General features: G+C 55.0%; 1 protein-coding gene and 1 long non-coding RNA gene across 2 annotated transcripts; both read left to right on the top strand.

Annotated features, from left to right (window-relative positions):
• The first annotated feature begins 1,754 nt into the window (after nucleotides 1–1,754).
• Nucleotides 1,755–6,903, top strand: PAFAH2 (platelet activating factor acetylhydrolase 2). The gene is made up of 11 exons (XM_064635423.1): nucleotides 1,755–1,845; nucleotides 2,886–2,985; nucleotides 3,140–3,287; nucleotides 3,542–3,638; nucleotides 3,740–3,808; nucleotides 3,909–4,023; nucleotides 5,330–5,443; nucleotides 5,795–5,886; nucleotides 5,985–6,155; nucleotides 6,249–6,397; nucleotides 6,603–6,903. Exons 2-11 carry the CDS (start codon nucleotides 2,902–2,904, stop codon nucleotides 6,695–6,697), a joined length of 1,134 nt encoding a protein of 377 aa, XP_064491493.1. The 5' UTR covers nucleotides 1,755–1,845; nucleotides 2,886–2,901; the 3' UTR covers nucleotides 6,698–6,903.
• A 944-nt stretch (nucleotides 6,904–7,847) lies between these two features.
• Nucleotides 7,848–14,460, top strand: LOC135402357 (uncharacterized). The gene is made up of 3 exons (XR_010425097.1): nucleotides 7,848–10,589; nucleotides 10,692–10,881; nucleotides 14,313–14,460. It is a non-coding gene; the product is annotated as an uncharacterized LOC135402357 (long non-coding RNA).
• Nucleotides 14,461–16,602: the final 2,142 nt, after the last annotated feature.

Raw genomic sequence — 16,602 nt, 5'->3', positions numbered from 1 at the left:
CGGGAGAGCCACGCCCCGCCCGCGCGTTCCCATTGGCCGCGCCCACGTGGGACGGGGATCCCCGCGCGCGCCGGGGGGTGCCCCGGGGGGGTCCGCAGGGTCCTTGTGCCCCCCCCCCCCGCAGTGTCACCCCCGCGGGGACCGACCCGTGTCCTCGTGTCCCCGTGTCACCCGGGGCCGGTGAGACCCCCGAGGGGAGCGGCCCCTCCCGCTGGTCTCTCTGCCCCCGGAGCCCCCCGGGGGACCCCCAAAGGGACGGGGCGGTTGTAGGGCAGCAATGGGGTCACGAGGGGGAGCAGGGGCAGGAGCACAGCTGGGGCCACCTCCACCAGTGACACCTCAGGGCTTCGATGTCACCCCCAGGCTCCAGCAATCCCGGGACTCCAAGGGCACCCCCAGGTTCCACCGACCCCCGCGGTTCCAATGACACCCCCAGGTTGCAGTGACACACCCAGGTGACTCCCAGGCAGGGGCAGGAGGGATGAGTCCCTCTGCATCCTCACTGCCAGCCCCCAACCCAGCCACGCCCAGCACCCATGGCACAACGCTGGGGGTGGACTGAGGGGTTCACCTTCTTAGGGGGCAGAGATGGGGGTCCCAGCCTGGCCTGACCCCCCCAAATAAGAGGGGGAACTCTTGGTGGGGTGACTGGAAGAGGAGCCGAGCGGGGGCCATGGGCTGAGTTAATCCCTTTAAAGAAAGTCCTTGTGAACATTGTGTGAGCCCAGTGTGGGGGTCCCCAGTGACAACTACATCACAGAGACCCCAAGGATTCACCGGTGGGACCCCACAGTCCCGCTGGGCTCGACTGGAGGCAAGAACAAGATGGTCCTGAGCAGCCCACTCAATGCCCACCACCTCCAGCCAGGACCCTCTCCCAGGGCAATGTGGGGGTGCTGGCAGGGGGCTGAGCCCCATTTCGGGAAGCCAGGCATGGGCTGGGGCGGGCAGCAGGGGCACGTCGGGGCTCGCCTTTCCCACCCTGTCCTGGCATTCCCGGCCGCTCCAGCCGCCCTCCCCGCCGGCCGGGCAAGCCGGGACGCGACGGAGCTCTGGATCCCATCCATGGGTGTAACGACCCGGCCAGCCTCAGCCTGTGGCTGGATCGGCCTCTGAGGGGGCTGTGCTGGGGGGAACGGGCTGGGGTCCCCTCTCCCTGCCCCAGCAGCCAGGTGGGACACAGGGGACACACACAGTGACAGTGCCCAGGGCCCCATCCAGCTCCCAGCCCGCGCCCCAGTTTCCCCAGGCGTGCAGGGGACCGGGGTGGGGAGCCTGGAGTGGGACTGTGTGTGGGACCTTGGTAGGGACGTTTTTTACCAAATCTTAGGATATTTATTTGCTGGCCTGGCCCGCTAGGCCCGCAGGGAATTAATCCCTGGCCGCAGAGGGGATTAATGGGGCCCCGGGGCCGCTTTAGCTCCAGAAAGCGGATTAAGAGAAGGACAGGAACACGGGGATGGGCAGTGGGAGCCCCGGAACACCTCTGGGCTCTGGGGAGGACACAGGGGCGATCCTGGGGGCAGGAACCTGGCTGGGTGCAGACAGGGACATGGACTGGGGTGCTGCCCAGGGGCATGGCCCTCTCCAGCTCCCCACGGAGGGGCTGTGCCTGTGATGGGGGACTGGGATTGTGCCCTGGAACTGGAGGCACTGAGAGCTGTGATTTTGCACTGGTGGCACTGGGGGCTGTGTCCTGTATGGTACCGGGAGCTGTGATTTTGCACTGGGAGCCGTGGGTTGGGACTTCTGTCACTGGGAGCTGTAGTCCACGTGCACTGGGGCACTGGGAGCTGTAGTGCAGAGTTCACTGGGGCGTGGTGGGAGCTGTGACCCGCTGTACTGGTGAGTGCGGGGAGGGACTGGGAAAGGGGGGCTGGGGGATACTGGGGGCTGGAGAAGTTGTTGCTGGGAATTGGGAGGGGGGGGGCACAGAAGGAAACTTGGAGCTGGGGGAGCCCTGAGGGCTTGGGAGGGGCGCTGGGAGCTGCAGAGGGAGCTCGGGTTAGGGGCGCTGGGAGCTCTTGGGGAGCACTGGGAGCTGCGGGGGTGAGGGCACTGGGAGCCGGGGTGGAGCTGGGGGACACTGGAAGCTGCAGGAAGCACTGGGAGTTGGGGTGGAGCTGGGGGACACTGGAAGCTGCAGGAAGCACTGGGAGCTGGGGGACACTGGAAGCTAGAGGGCACTGGCCGCTGGGGAACTACTGGGAGCTGCGATGGTAACTGGGGGCGCTGGGGGGAGCACTGGGAGCTGCAGGAAGGGTTCTGGGAGAAGGGCACTGGGAAGCACTGGGATCTGTAGTTCAGCTGCGCATACTGGGAGGTGTAGTCCGAGGACCCAGCGCATACTGGGAGCTGTGGTCCTTGGCCAGGAACATGCTGGGAGTTGTGGTTCCCCAGCCCCGGGCGCTGCTGGAAGCTGTAGTTCTGCACTGGGGAGGGGGGGGGGAGTGCAGAGCCCCGTCCTCTCGGGATGCCCAGTGGCTCCCGTGGGTGTCACCCCTGCACTGACCCCTTGGTCGCACGTCCCCGATGTCACCCCAGCTCTGCCTCCCCCAGCCCTGGTGTCCCCGACTGGGGACGGGGACCCTCAGCAGGATGGGCTTGGGGCAGGGTCTGCCCCACCGTCCTGCTCTGGCAGCCCCTGGGAGAGGAACTGGGGGGTTTCATCCCTGAGCAGCCGGGAGAGGCTGTGCCCGTGGGAATTCGAGGAGAGGAGGGAAATTGGGAGCCTCATTTCTTCACTTGCTGCCAGTGGGTTTTGCTGGCACGGTGCTGGGGGGCTGCCCAGGCTCTGGGCAATGGAGAGGGCTGAGGGAAGGAGGAGGGAGCGAGTCGGGGTCCCCCTGGGAGGGGACAGACTCTGACCCCATGTCTCTGCCCAGGCTCGGCCGTGGCAGCATGGGGGGGATGCTGGCACTGCCCCGGGGGAGGGGACCTCACCACGTGGGCTGCACGGATGTCATGGTGGGCCACACGCGGCAGGTACGGGGGACAGGGGTGGAGATGGGGACAGGGATGGGGATGGGAACGGGGACAGGCTTCCATGCGTGGCTGCAGCCAGCTGGTTTCGCTGAGGACACGGCCACCACACTCTGTGCTGTCCCCAGTGTGTCCCCCTTTCCCCTCTCTCCCCCAGGGCCTCTTCCTCCGCCTCTTCTACCCTTGCCTGCTCCAGGCAGGGGCCACGGAGCCGCTCTGGATCCCACGCTCCGAGTACTGCGCCGGGCTGGCCGACTTCACCCTCCGGCGCCGCTGGTGCTCAGCCCTGCTCAGCATCACCATCGGTGAGGGGGGTCATTCCCTGCCCTGGGTGCTCCCTGTTCCTTAGGGACCCACTCCCTGATATGGGTTCCTTAGGGATCCACTCCTTGAGCAGAGCTCAAGCCCATCCCCTGTGCGTGGCTGGATGCTACAGGCAGGGCTGGAGCTGAGCAGGGACCTGCTGCAGCAACAACACCCCACTGCCCATGTCCCCCATTTTCTGGGTGTTTCTCCTGCCTGTGTCCCCCCCTTTCCTGGGGGTTTCTCCTCCCCACAGGCTCCTGCAGAGTTCCAGTGAGCTGGAATGGGCCTTTCAAACCCTGCAGCAGTGGGTACCCCCTGATCATCTTCTCCCACGGCCTGAGAGCCTTTCGGTAGGATGAGTCTTGAGCAGGGATGGGATGGGGATTTGAGTGTCCAGGGCTGCCCTTGGCTCTGCTCAGACCTGCCCTGACTCTCCTGATCTCCCTTGCAGGACCCTGTACTCCTCTGTCTGCACAGAACTGGCGTCCTGGGGCTTTGTGGTGGCAGCACTGGAGCACAGGTGAGTGCCCTGGTCCCCACCAAATTTGGCTGCTGTGCCAGGGCTCTGGGGAGTTGCTGGTACTCCCATGACATGGCCACCTTCCCTCCCACCACTGCAGGGACCACTCTGCTGCCACCACCTATTTCTGCACTGCAGAGGCTGGGAGAGAGGAGTGGATCCCCTTCCAACAGGTGCCCCAGGGGCAGAAGGAGTTTTATTTCAGAAATAAGCAGGTACCAGGGTGAGGGGATTCAGGGTGGGCAATGGGGAGGTGTGAAATCCCTCCTGCATCCCTGGGGTCTTCATCTCATGCCCTTCCCAATCCCGTATCACTGTGATGCCAGGGCTGAGCTTTCTCCTTGGAGATGAGAAAAATCTGTTCAGCCTGTTTCTCTCTGCATTCATGGGGTCTGTCTGTCCGGCTCCAGCTGACCCTGGCAGGAGCCAGGCTGGACTTTGCCATGTCCCTGGATAATGTCCCCTGTGCCCCGGGGAGAGCCGGGCTCTGTGCCCAGCCCAGCTCCGCACCGGCTGCTGGGTTTGTTCACGCTTGGATTTTTGTCTCTCCGGGATTATCCCGGACAGCTGCTTGCTGGGGAGCAGGAAGGTTTCCTGCTGAGCCAAGTTCCCCCCCTGTTTGTTTCTGCCTCGTTTAAAAAGACAACAGCGAGGGAAGATTAGTCGTAGAAAAACTCTCTAGGAACCGCGGTGGTTGGAGGTGCTTTTGGCAGCTGTAAATCACCTCCCAGCCTGTTATTTTTGTGTGTGCTCTGTCTCACGGCCCATTGCACAGACAAGGGAAACAGTTTTCTTATTAAGATGAACCTGTGAGCGTAAATGTTGAGGGTGAGTGAGAAATAAATGATAAACAGAAGGAAATAGTTGCCAGGTCAACCTCCGTTGTGGCATCTGTGTTAGAGGGAGCAGGAGAGAGCTTTTCACTGGAGTTTTTTTGTCACTTGTCACCTTAAATGTGCACAGCCAACAGTGCTGGTGTCCTTAGGAGAGGAAGAGGACGGGGTCCCAAAGTGGCCCCAGGTCAGGGCATCCTCTCCTTGAGTTGTTTGGGTATTTGAGCTGCTCCTGGATGGAGCCCCTGAGCTGGGCTTTAGGGGGATGCCCAGATTTGCCCCTGGCAGCTGGGCTGAGGTGGGGGGGGTCTGAGCTCCCCACAGAGGTTTGGACTGGTGGGTGGCTTCAGCGGGCTCAGCCAGGGGGCAGCCAAGGAGGATCCTGGGTTCTCCCTCCCTTCTTCCTCCCCAGACCAGAGGCTTTTGCTCATCTCCAGCCGTCTCTGCTATCAGATTAAGCAAATTAAAAGCAAACAACAAAAGGAAACCACTCCAATAAATCCACTGCATCCCTGTGGGAGCTGCAGCCTCTCACTTGCTTTCACATTTGCTGTAATTCAGGGAAAGCCCTGTTGGGTCCAAGCACCGGAGGGATGAGCGTAGGTGGGCACTGAGGGGAGGATCTGACCCCAAATTTGGGGGTTGGAGGAGCTGGGCTGACCAGGGGAGGGGTGGCTCTGGCTGCCAGGTTCATCAGAGAGCAGAGGAGTGTCTGCGAGCGCTCCGGCTCTTCAAGGACATCGCCAGCGGAAAACCCGTCCTGAACATCCTTCACCAGGACCTGGATCTCTCCGTGCTCAAGGTACCTGGGTCTGTCTGTGCTGAAGGACCTGCTGGGAGATCGGGTGGGGACGGGGGGTCCAGGTTTCCTTTGGTGGCAGGATCAGTCCTTGCTGCCTGAGACTTTTCCTCCTGGGAAAGGCAGGGTCCGTGCAGAGCCACAGCTTTCCACCTCTCGGGTTCCTGGAGCCTCTCTTCCCCTTCCCTCCCCCGTGGATGCTGGGAAGCCAGGTCCTGTCACACCAGCAGTGGAAATGAGACACAACATTTTCCCCCCTCTCAGCGGGACTTTGCTGATCCTCCCTTGGCTTTTTCTCCCCTAATTAGGGACCTCCTGCAGCGAGGTTTGGGCACAGCCTTCTCCTTTTCGCAGGGCAACGTTGATCTGGCCAAAGTGGCCGTCATGGGGCACTCCTTTGGTGGGGTGACAGCGGTGCTGGCCTTGGTGAAAGAGCCCAGCTTCAGGTAAGCCACGGCAGGGATGAGGAGCTGCAGAAGCTCCGGGGACATGTGGCTCATCCCAGTGGGAAGGGAGGCCGTGCTGGGTGTCCATCCTGCTGCAGGTGCGCGGTGGCTCTCGACGCCTGGATGTTCCCCCTGGAGAACGTGCTGTACCCAGAGGTGTCCAAGCCCGTGCTCTTCATCAACACCGAGAAGTTCCAGACTCCAGAAAGCGTTGCCAAAATGAAGAGGTTGAGCTCCAGGAACAGCCAGACGAAGATTATCACCGTCCTGTGAGCTGGGGCTGGAGGGAGCACCTACGGGCTGTGTGCCAGCAGGAGAACCTCTCCCCAGCTCCCACTGAAGCACATCCCTTCCCTGTCCAGGGGAACCGTGCACGAGAGCCAGACTGACTTTGCCTTTCTCCCTGGGAAGCTCATCAGCCGCATCTTCGGCGCGAGGGGGACCCTCGACCCCAACAAGGCTCTGGCCATCACCAGCCGGGCAGCTCTGGCCTTCCTGCAGAGGCACCTCAGTACGGGTGGAGGGCACGTTGTTCAGGGGCTGGGGAGGGCAGGAGAGCTCCCCAGCTTGTGGGGGGCTGCAGGGTGGCCACTGCCTCGCTGGGCTTGGGATCAGTGCTTCCCACAGCAAAGGGGTTGAGTGGCTGCTCCTCTGTGACCCCTGGAGTCGGGCTGATGAGGCTGTAGTAACCTCCCAACCATCTGTGCCCTGTGCAGACCTGGAAGAGAAGTTTGATCAGTGGGATGACCTCCTGGAAGGCGTGGGAGACTCGGTTGTTCCAGAAGCACCGTTCTGCCGGTCCAACCTGTAGCTGCTCCGGGGTCGGAGCTCGCTCCTTCTCACCCAGAACGATCCGTGCAGGAGCCAGGAAGGGCAGGAGGGCCCATGGAGAGAGCAGGAGCTGGGGACTGTGCTCACAGGACGTCATGGAACATGCCAGGGGAGCCCTCCCTGTTCATGTGCCTGCAGTGAGGGCTGTGGGGCAAAGGGAATAAAATCCACAGGGATGAAGACTGGGTTGGCTGTCGTAGAGTCACAGACTGGTTTGGGTTGGAAGGGACCTTAAGGATCACCTCGTTCCACCCCCTGCCATGGGCAGGGACACCTTCCACTAACCCAGCTTGCTCCAAGCCCTGTCCAACCTGGCCTTGGACACTTCCAGGGATTCCAGGGGCAGCCACAGCTTCTCTGGGCAACCTGTGCCAGGGCCTCACCTGGGCACGAGGTGAGATCCTTCCTGCACGTGGGGTGGGTGGGCAGTGATCCCTCACTGGATCTGCTGCAGCTGGAGCACATCTGGCAGGAGCAGGGAGGGGAGTTGTTTGCTGTGGGTTGGGGGTAGTTCAGTCACAGCCAAAAGAATGGAGAGATGCAGCATCAGGGCTCCAAGCACAGAAGTAAGGAAAATCCTATCATAGTCCTGGAAAGCTGGCCAGATGGCTGCCTTCATGCCTAAAATCTGGAGGGGGAAAGAAAGAGGAGAATCTGGAGGGGGAAAAAAAGAAAGGGCAAGCTGGCTGGAAGGAGGTGCCTCTGAACACCTCAGCAGGACAGGGATGTGAAATGGGGACTGGGATTGGCCTCAGGGATGGAAGGAAAACAACCCAGCCTGGCTGTGCAGCATGAAAAGTGACACTTCCAGCCCGAGGAAGGGCTGAAGCTGGTGCAGCCGCACGGATTTACCCCTCCGGAGCCCCTCCCCAGGGTCCTGGCTGGCACCGAGGTGGGAGAGGCAGCAGGGATCCTGGACACGCCGGCTCGGCAGCTGCCGGGAGCATCTCGGCTCCTGACACACCATCTGCTTTCGCATTGTCCCCGCCGCGGCGCGGGATTCCAGCTGGGACACACCCGGGGGGGACGGCGGCGGCTCCGGCTCTGCTCCATCCCCTGCCATCCCGGAGAGAAGCTGCAGAGACAGCGCCTGGGGCTACACGGAGGCAGGATTTCCTGGGGGAAGGAAGGAGGAGACGGGTGGTGCTGATCCTCTCCTGGTGACGCGGGTACCAGCAAAGCCCTTTTCCAGGGGAAGAAAGGGAACGGAAAAGCAGAATTTCACTCCTCTGGTGCCTGGGTTGTTTGTGTCACAGCCACTCTCAGCCAAGGGCAAGCCCTGGGGCTGAAGATGCTCCAGGATGATCCGGGATGGCCTCGGGGGAAGGCACAGCACCGTGCAGCAGCTGGGAGGACATCACTCAGTGTCTCCTCCTTTCCCCAGTGACACACAAAGGACTGATGTGAACTGGACCACAAGGCCCTGCTGCTTTTAGGGCTTCCAGATATTTATTTTAAAATGTTTTACGCTGTTTCCAGCCCCGGGTTCAGGCTGGGGTGTGACAGCCCATGGAGACAGTCCTCTGCTGCGATGCTGGGGGTGGGTGGGGGACATTCAAGGTCGATGTGTGTGAGGAATCGTGTGGCTGAGCCCGGGGGGGGGAAGGACAGAGCCCGTCAGGTCCCCTTTTAACAGTGAGAGACAGTGACTGGTGCAGAAATCAAATCCCATTTTCCTCTGGAATTAGCAGGGCCGGGGATCTGCTCTGGCAGCCACAGGGGAGCAGCCCAGTGGTGGCACAGCTGAGACAGGCTATAAATTCTGCAAGACTCTTATGTAAAGGCTTTCAGAAGGGGGTGGCAGAAACAGACTCTTCTCGGAGGGTGTCTGACATCCATTAACCCTTCGGTTCATGGGAAGCTGCTCATTCCCATCCCCAGTACCCGGGGGGCTGGGGGAGCAGGGAAGCAGGCAGATATCCTTCTGCCTGGCCCTTCATCCCTCTGCCCCCCACTCCAGAGCCAAACAGAACCACTTTCCCAATTATTTTTGTGCCTCTGGAGGAAAATCCTGCCAGAAAGAGTTCGAAAAATCCCTGGGGTCACTTGGGCAGGGCAGACACCCTCCTCCCTCTGCTCTATCGGCCTCTCTCTGCTCTCTGTGGGATGTGATGGTGCAGGAGCCCTCTCTCCGGGCATTTTCCTAACTCACTGACTTATTGCATCTGCTTTAAAATCCAGCCTGGAGCCATCTCTTCAGCCAGGCTCCCTCCCAAGCAGTGCTTTGCTCCAGATCTCCATTATGTGTGTGAAAGATGTGGCACAAATCCCAGCAGAGCACACCAGGAAGGTGTTTTCCCTGACGTGGTTTAATCCCAGCTGGCATCCAAGCCCCACGGAGCCACTTGCTCCCACCCATCCAGTGGGGATGGGGGAGAGAGTGGGAACAGTGAGGAAACTCGTGGGTTGAGATAAAGACAGTTTAATAGGGAAAGCTAAAGCTGTGTGTGTGTGCAAGCAAAGGAAAGCCAGGAATTCGTTCCCCACTTCCCATGGGCAGGCAGGGGTTCAGCCACTGCCTAAGGGTGACTTGGGAAGGTAAATGCCAGTGTCCCCCCTGCCTCCTCTTTCCTCCTACTTTATACACTGAGGATGGGCTGTATGGGCTGGGATATCCCTGGGGTCAGTCAGGGTCAGCTGTCCCATCTGTGTCCCCTCCAAACTTCCCGTGCACCCCCAGCCTGATCACTGGGGGTGATACGAGGAGCAGAAAAGGCCTTGATGCTGTTCAAGAGCTGCTCAGCAACAACAGAACATCCCTGAGTTATCAACCCTGTGTTCAGCACAAACCCAAACACAGCCCCAGGCCAGCTACTGTGGAGGAAACCAACTCTACCCCGGCCACAACCGGCACATCCCCAAGTCCCAGATTGCTGGGATTGCTCTGCTGGCCCTGAGAGGTTGGGAAGGAAGGGGCTGGGACAGCTCTGTTGGTGCTTCCCAGGCTGGCCATAGGCAGAGACTGAACATCAGTCCCTGCCACTTGCCCGGGCCAGTGACCAGAGGGGACAGCCCTCCACTCTTTGGGGTGTCCCAGGCTGCTCCAGGCTTGCCTGTGCCACACTGGGAGGTTTTCTGGCAAAAAAAGCAGGAGTTAAGGGCTATCCCAGGATCTGATCTGCCACTGCACCTCTCCAGCACCAGCTCTGGGTTGGTCGTGTCCTTCCAACCCGAAGGTTTGGGTTTGCATGTGAACTAGAATGCTTTAGAGCCCTAAATCCAGGTGAATTTTGTTTCTCAGGGACATGGGAAGGAAACACTGACTCTGTTAAGTTGTGGGGTCAGCCCTGTGAGCACCCCCCTGCAGGCTGGCCATGCCCTGCCCTGGAGGGGTGGGTGTTGGAAGGTCTCAGGTCCAGCCAAGCATTCCAGCGTGTCAGCTCTGCTTCAGTATTCAAACTGGTGGCTTTAAAAATAATAATAAAAAAAAAGAACAAACCCAAACCAAACAACCCACCCTGCTGCCCATTTATATTCCCCTCACAGCTGTGCTTGCAGCAGGGCCGGGGTATGAATGGAAACATTCCTCTTGCCCACAGCTTATCCCTGCAGAGCAACCTCCGCTCTCCAAACGGCCCCTGCTCAAAAGCTTTCCACTCCCAGGGCTCAAATCCGGCAGTGTCAGCACAGACCCGGCTTGGAGCTCTTCACATTCAGAGCTGAGAGTCTTCTCCTCATCCTCCCCACCCCCAGCTCATCCTGCCCGAGGCTCCCTCCCTCCTGGGAAGCCCCTTGCAGCCGGCAGGTCCCTCCCCATCCCGCCGCACATCCATGCAGCAAACTGGAGTTCCTAGACAGAAAACCTCCTTTGCTTCAATTGAAGCCTCCCCGTTGATTTAATTAATGCAAATCGAGGCGTGTTAAACCTCCTTGTAATTACCGTAAGGCTGTCGTGGGGGGTTGTGGTGGTGGTGGTTTGTTTTGTTTGGTTTTTTTCCTTTTTCTCGTTTTTTTTTTTTTTTTTTTTTTTTAAGGAAAGCAGCAAGGCCTGGATTCACAACAGGCTGTGAGGGTCCAGCTGAGCCCAGTGTGTGCAGTGGGAACACACAAACCCTGGTAGAGGAGCTCAGTGCCCACAGCCGGCCTGGAAGAACAGCGTGGGCAGAGGTGCAGTGCTGACCCAAACCCTGGGCAGCACCTTCTCGAGCAGAATTCCTTTGATTGGTGAGTATATACTTGGCTTTTATGTCGGGTCTTTCTTTTTTTCCTTTGGAATATCAAAACTTTGCCCTGGGTGATGCTCCAAAGGAAAACCGAGTTTCCCGATCTCCGAGTTTTTGCCGCCGAACCCTTGAGCTGAAAGCCCCGAATTGCTGCAGTCACGAGGGATTCAGCTCAGTGCTGTCATCTTCCCAAGTTCCTCCCACGCTGGGATCTGGGGCAGGACGGGCCCTTGGGATGCAGAGCTGGGCACGTGCTTGCCCGGCTTCGATGCTCTGCGCTCCGGGTGTGGTGCTTGACGAATTCCCTGCCCTTCAAAATACGACACCGTGGGCCAAGAGGGCTCCTGTCCCCTCACCCAGCAGCACTGAGGGGATCTGGGGGGCACAACTGGTTTTTCTGACAGCTTTTACTCTGCAGCAGAAGCCCTGTTTTGGGCTGGAGCGGTCTCTTGCTGACCTAGAGATGATTCCTGAATAAACAGGAGAAAAAAGGACTGGGGAGGGAAACTGAAGTGCTGGAGGAGAGAAGGAGCTGTGTGAGGTCTCTCCAGTTCCAGGCTGCTCTGAAAAAGCTGCTGAAACAGATTGAAATGGTCCATTTTGGTCAATATTCAGCTTTCCCCCATTTTAGGAAGGGCAGGCTGAGCTCAGCTTGGCTCCTGCCTTGCACCCCAGCGTGAGGAGGGGGAGAGCAGGGAGCTGGGCAAGAAGGAGACCCCAAATGTCTCATCCTCCTTTTTAGCCCTTTAGCTTATATTTTCACTCCAGACTGAGGTGTGGGAAGGTCCTGAGACTGTCAGCACCCCTCCCTGAGTGACATGGTGGCACTGGACACCCCAAACCACCAACTTCAGGCTGCCTTGGCCCCTCGTGTTGATAGTGGCTCTCTGATATTTATCACCCAAGGCCTTGTTTGGGGGTTGTTTGGGGGGGGGGGGGGGCGTTGGTTTTTTTTTTTAATTTAATTAAAATTTAAAAAATTTAATTAAAATTTATGTTGCCCATTGTGTAAGGATGTCTCTCTGGATGTGGATTTTGGTGTACAGCAGCAGTTTGCTGCCTTTATTGCCTAAAAGACAGAGATATTTTTCCACTACAAAGGCTGCCTTTGTCTGCCCTCACAGCCTGCAGTGGCTGTGTCAGGTTCTTTTGTCTTTTAATTTATATATTGATCTATTACAGCCACAAATTAGTAGGGGGAAAAGGGATCAAACAGCACGGAGCAAATGTTAAGTGCAGGTATTGTTTCCGTGCTGGTATTGCTGAGATTCCAGGGGAACTGAGCAGGAATTAACCCATTTTGGTGCAGAACTGTCGGTGGAGCTGGGAGGGGAACTGCTTGTTTTCCTGAGGGGATCTAAAACGTGGAAACACAAACCTGGACTCCTCAAACTGAAGTTAAAAGGTGCCATAAACACTCTCCCCCTGCCCCAGACTTGTTTCCTTGTCTCACAAATCCTGTGGGAAGAGGCATGTTTTATTCTGCCCACAGTGTTGGATGGATCTCACCCACAAACACCTATAGAATTCCAGGGAAAAATGGCTGTTGCTCTGTGTGGGTTGGGATCTCCTGCCTTCCCTGGGTGGGAGGAAGGGGGAACACTTCAAAATCCTGCCTTTTGATCGGAGTTCAGCCTCGTGCCGTGTGTCTGAAGGACCCAGGCACCTGAGAACTGCAAACCCACCTGCTCCCCAGGCAGCAGGTCTCCTGAAAAACAAAAACCTCTTCCCATTTGGCTGTGCACCCATTTTTGCCAGGGAAACCGCTCTGATATCAGGCGGCCCGAGAGCTCTGCACTGAGAATTATTTTCAGATTTGCCCTTTGTGGGAACAGGCTCAGTCTGGGGGCTTTTACAAGCCCATTCATACTGTTTATTTGATATTGGGGAAGTCATATTCCTTTAAGAGGATTTCCATCCCTGAACTCCTCCCATCGTGACACTTCCAAGCCACATTTTCGCCTGAAAGGGTGGGAGTATTTTTAACCATATCACGCCAGGGAAGTATTAATAGCACAAAGGACTTGCTGAGCTGCTGGTGGAGCTGAATCCATATTTTAAATTCAGGGAACTAATTAGGAACTGGGGAATAATTAGTGCTATACCCAGCTTTTCTTCCTCCTCCCCACCTTGTTTTCAAAGACCCAAAGCAAATGCCTTTACTGGAATGTTCTATGGCTGTTGAATATTTTATGCCTTCCCCATGCATTGCTATTCCATGTGGTTGTCAGAATCACACTGTCTCCTTTGCTGTATCCCAGCTGAAATGGCTGACTCTGACACTTTTGAAATCTAATTAGTACATCTTCTGTTGGCTCGTACACCAAAGAAACCACCCCATAATACCTTTTTTTTTGTGCTTCTCCCCAGCCCCTCACTACCACATGGTGATGGAGCTCAGAGCAGCACAGTTATTTTTGAACCCCTGGTAGTGAGATGTTTACAGGCTTCCTTGAATAGCAAAGCCCTTGGTGCTCCATATGGAAATGCAAATTTGTGAGCTCCAGTTTGGAGCAGAGAGGGAAAAGCAGGGAGGACGCAGAGAAATGGGTCGAGGCTCCTGGCTTGGTTGGGAGACAGGAGAGGGGGGAAGCAACGTGAGGAGATCTCCAGGACAGCTTCCAACACGTGTTTCTGGATGTAGTGGAGCTGGGAGCCAGCACCCACATGGATCTGTCCTTATGTTTGCCAGGAGAACACACCTGCAGAGGAATGTCCTGCAGGATCTGCTGGTGCCAGGAAGGAAACAAAACAGCTCTGAAACCGTCCCTGCTCGAGGGAGTGGCTGTGAGAGCTCTGCCTGGTGTGAAATCTCTGCTCTCTAATAATAGTTGGGCTTGTGCTGGAGCCTCTTCCTCGCTCTTGCCTCTCCCCAGCCATCTGTTTTCAAGAAACTTGTGGAATTCATGTCACCGAGCTCTTATCCATATTTATCAGAGTGGCAGGGACTGAAGCTGAAAGCTTCAGGGGGAGAGGACCAGGCAGAGTTACAGAAGGAGTTTGAACATGTAAACCCTCGTTTTCTTAGGAAACAAAGAATGAAAAATATTCCAGAAGGCTGGGAAGGGAATTCTGCTGTTCCTTTGACCAGGCTGGGTCACAGGGGAAAGACCAGATCTTGTTCAGCATCCTGAGGATGAAGGTGCTCGTGGTGGGTACCACAGCCCCTGACCTTATTTTAGGGTCTGTGGCTGTTTTGGTGTGTTTGAGAATTTTTTGGAAGGGGAACAGAGTTCTCCTGGAGCCTCTCTCTTTATTTCATCAGCAACTTATGTTCTTCTTCTACTCTAGAGCCTTGTCAGCCCCCGTCACCACAGTATTTGGGTATCATGCAATATGTGGCTGCATTTGAAGAGATGAACGTGACATTTCAGGGTTATATTGCCCCAATATCAAAGCAATTAATTAATATCTTCATCTCTGTTGCTGCAGGCACAGCCACCATCTGTTCTGAGCACTTTTACTTGTCTCATTTGAAGGAGGAATTAACAGATTCGAGCGAATTTCTCAAGAAACAACCTGGCACTGGAAGCCAGGCACCCTGTCTGATTTGAAAAAAATTAAATTACTTCCAACAGCACATTGGCAAGTGCAAATTTATTCCGAAGGGAACATTTTCTTAATGGTGTTTTTCAGCATAAATATAGTATCAGCCTAAACACCTCTAGTAAACAAATACCAATTACCTTGAATGTTTCTTGCCTGTGGAAAAGCTTTCATTGTGAGGGAGACAGTCCCTAAAAGTCTTGTTTTATTCTTCAATTCTGTGGACAACTCAGCTGCATTTGGATTAAAATGTAGTTTTATCTGAAGACCAGTGAGACCTTTGTGGCCACTAATTTTCCTTGCAAGGCCTTTGTTGGGTAGGGGCACATTGGCACATCCAGTGTAAGGGTGGGGAAGCTGCAAGTGAGGGGGAAAAAATGGCTCAAAGTTAATATAAAGACTGAAAACCACAAAATCATAGAATTGTTAGGATTGGAAAAAATCAAAGATCAATGAATTTCATGGGTAGAAAGAAATCTTGTAGCCAAGAGAACATTTCTTTTAACTCCTGTCTCCTCTTATTTATTAAATCTCTTAAACTGATCCACTCAGGTCAAATAATATATTGGATTTCTAGTTTTAAAATAAACTTTGCTAATTCAGTGACTGTTACCAGCCTTAGCCAACACTTACTAGTATTACTTACCAAGGTGTTTTCAAACATCCTCCCATTAACAAATAAGCTGTCAGTCCCCCCACCACCAATGCTCAAGGCTGGCAATTTAACACTCAGAAAGCACATTTCTTATTGGAGATTAAATATTTTTGCAAGTTAAAAGAGCTGCCGTGGGCTGAGTTGTCACCTAATTATGTCAGTCTCTTTGTGGGATGTTTTGATAAGCACATCAGAGGAGATGCTTTAATCTTTATGCTAAATCTGGTCACATCACGTCCTAAATTCACAGGTACCAGGAGTCCCTCCTATGAGACCTTGATTTATCTGCTTCACCAAGAGCAGAGTGGGCTGAGATGAAGCCAGGGGGCCTCATTTTAGTTTGTGGTGGGAATGAGCTCCCCTTGAGCACCTACAGTGGTTGCCAGATGCATGAGGGCAATGATTCTAAGTGGGTGCTGTTATCACCAGCTCAAATTCTTCACTGGTCATAGCCACTGGTCATATTCCTAATTTACAAAGCCTTTGTCCTTTCCACACTGGGAATATCTTCTGCAGGTTCTGCTGTGATCCTTTATTTTCCTCAGGATGCCTAAATTCATCCGGCACAAATTCCTTCTGATGTTAAATTTGGGCCTGAAGCGGTATTTTCCTTCTCGAACCCTGTTTTGGGGCTAAATATGACATGTTGGAGGATATTTCTCCCACTGCTGCCTGCTCTTCCAGTGGTAAGACTGGAATTAAAGCAAAAAAAATGCTTTTGTTGGTGATAAGGAATCCAGTAGATAAAAACTACCACAGCCACATGCTGCAGGGCTGGAGGAAGGAAGAGCCTCTTTAGAATTGCAGTAAATGTGTCGATAAACACAAAAATCAAATGCAAATTAAATAAAAGCTTTTCATATACTCCGTTCTCCTTGAGATCAGACGAAAATAAGTTGCCACGTAAACAAATGGGGCTTTTATGAAACACTCCAAAAATAAAACCACTCTTGCAATCAGGCCAAACAGGAGATCCTCCCCGTGCCTTTCCAGCTGCTGAGAGGTGTTGTTTCTCTTTGCATCACAATAATACCCAAAAGATCTTGTTTTAAATTCAAACCAGTTGTGGCAGGTGTTGTAAAGGGGTGTTGTGAAGTGAGTGTTTCAGGGTCGCTCAAAAAGTCACCAGCAAAGGTATCAGTGAAAGCAGGTTTAATATAAATGCAACAGCACAAGAGAGTTCGTGGCAAGGTTCACTCTACTACTCACTAAACAGTTAAAATACACTGAGAAAAAACACACAAAAATCCAAAATCAGTGTCAGTCTGGGCTGAAATAAACACATATAGAGGCTGTGGTTGTGGTGGGGTGGGGGGATAGGTGAGACAAAAGGACAGAAGATATAAGGACAAAAAGGGATATGGCCCAAAGGCCTGGCAACACTTAACTTTGCTTATGGCTTTATTTAGCAGCACTTAACTTATAACTTAACACTTAGCACCATTAACTTAACACTTATTAACTTAACAATCTAACTTGGATCTATATATGATTTACTACACAATAAAAATGTTATTAGGT

Source organism: Pseudopipra pipra, chromosome 24, assembly GCF_036250125.1.
Source record: "Pseudopipra pipra isolate bDixPip1 chromosome 24, bDixPip1.hap1, whole genome shotgun sequence".
NCBI lineage: Eukaryota > Metazoa > Chordata > Aves > Passeriformes > Pipridae > Pseudopipra > Pseudopipra pipra.
Note: the sequence above shows the minus strand (reverse complement) of the source record. Positions and strands in the feature narration are given on the sequence as shown.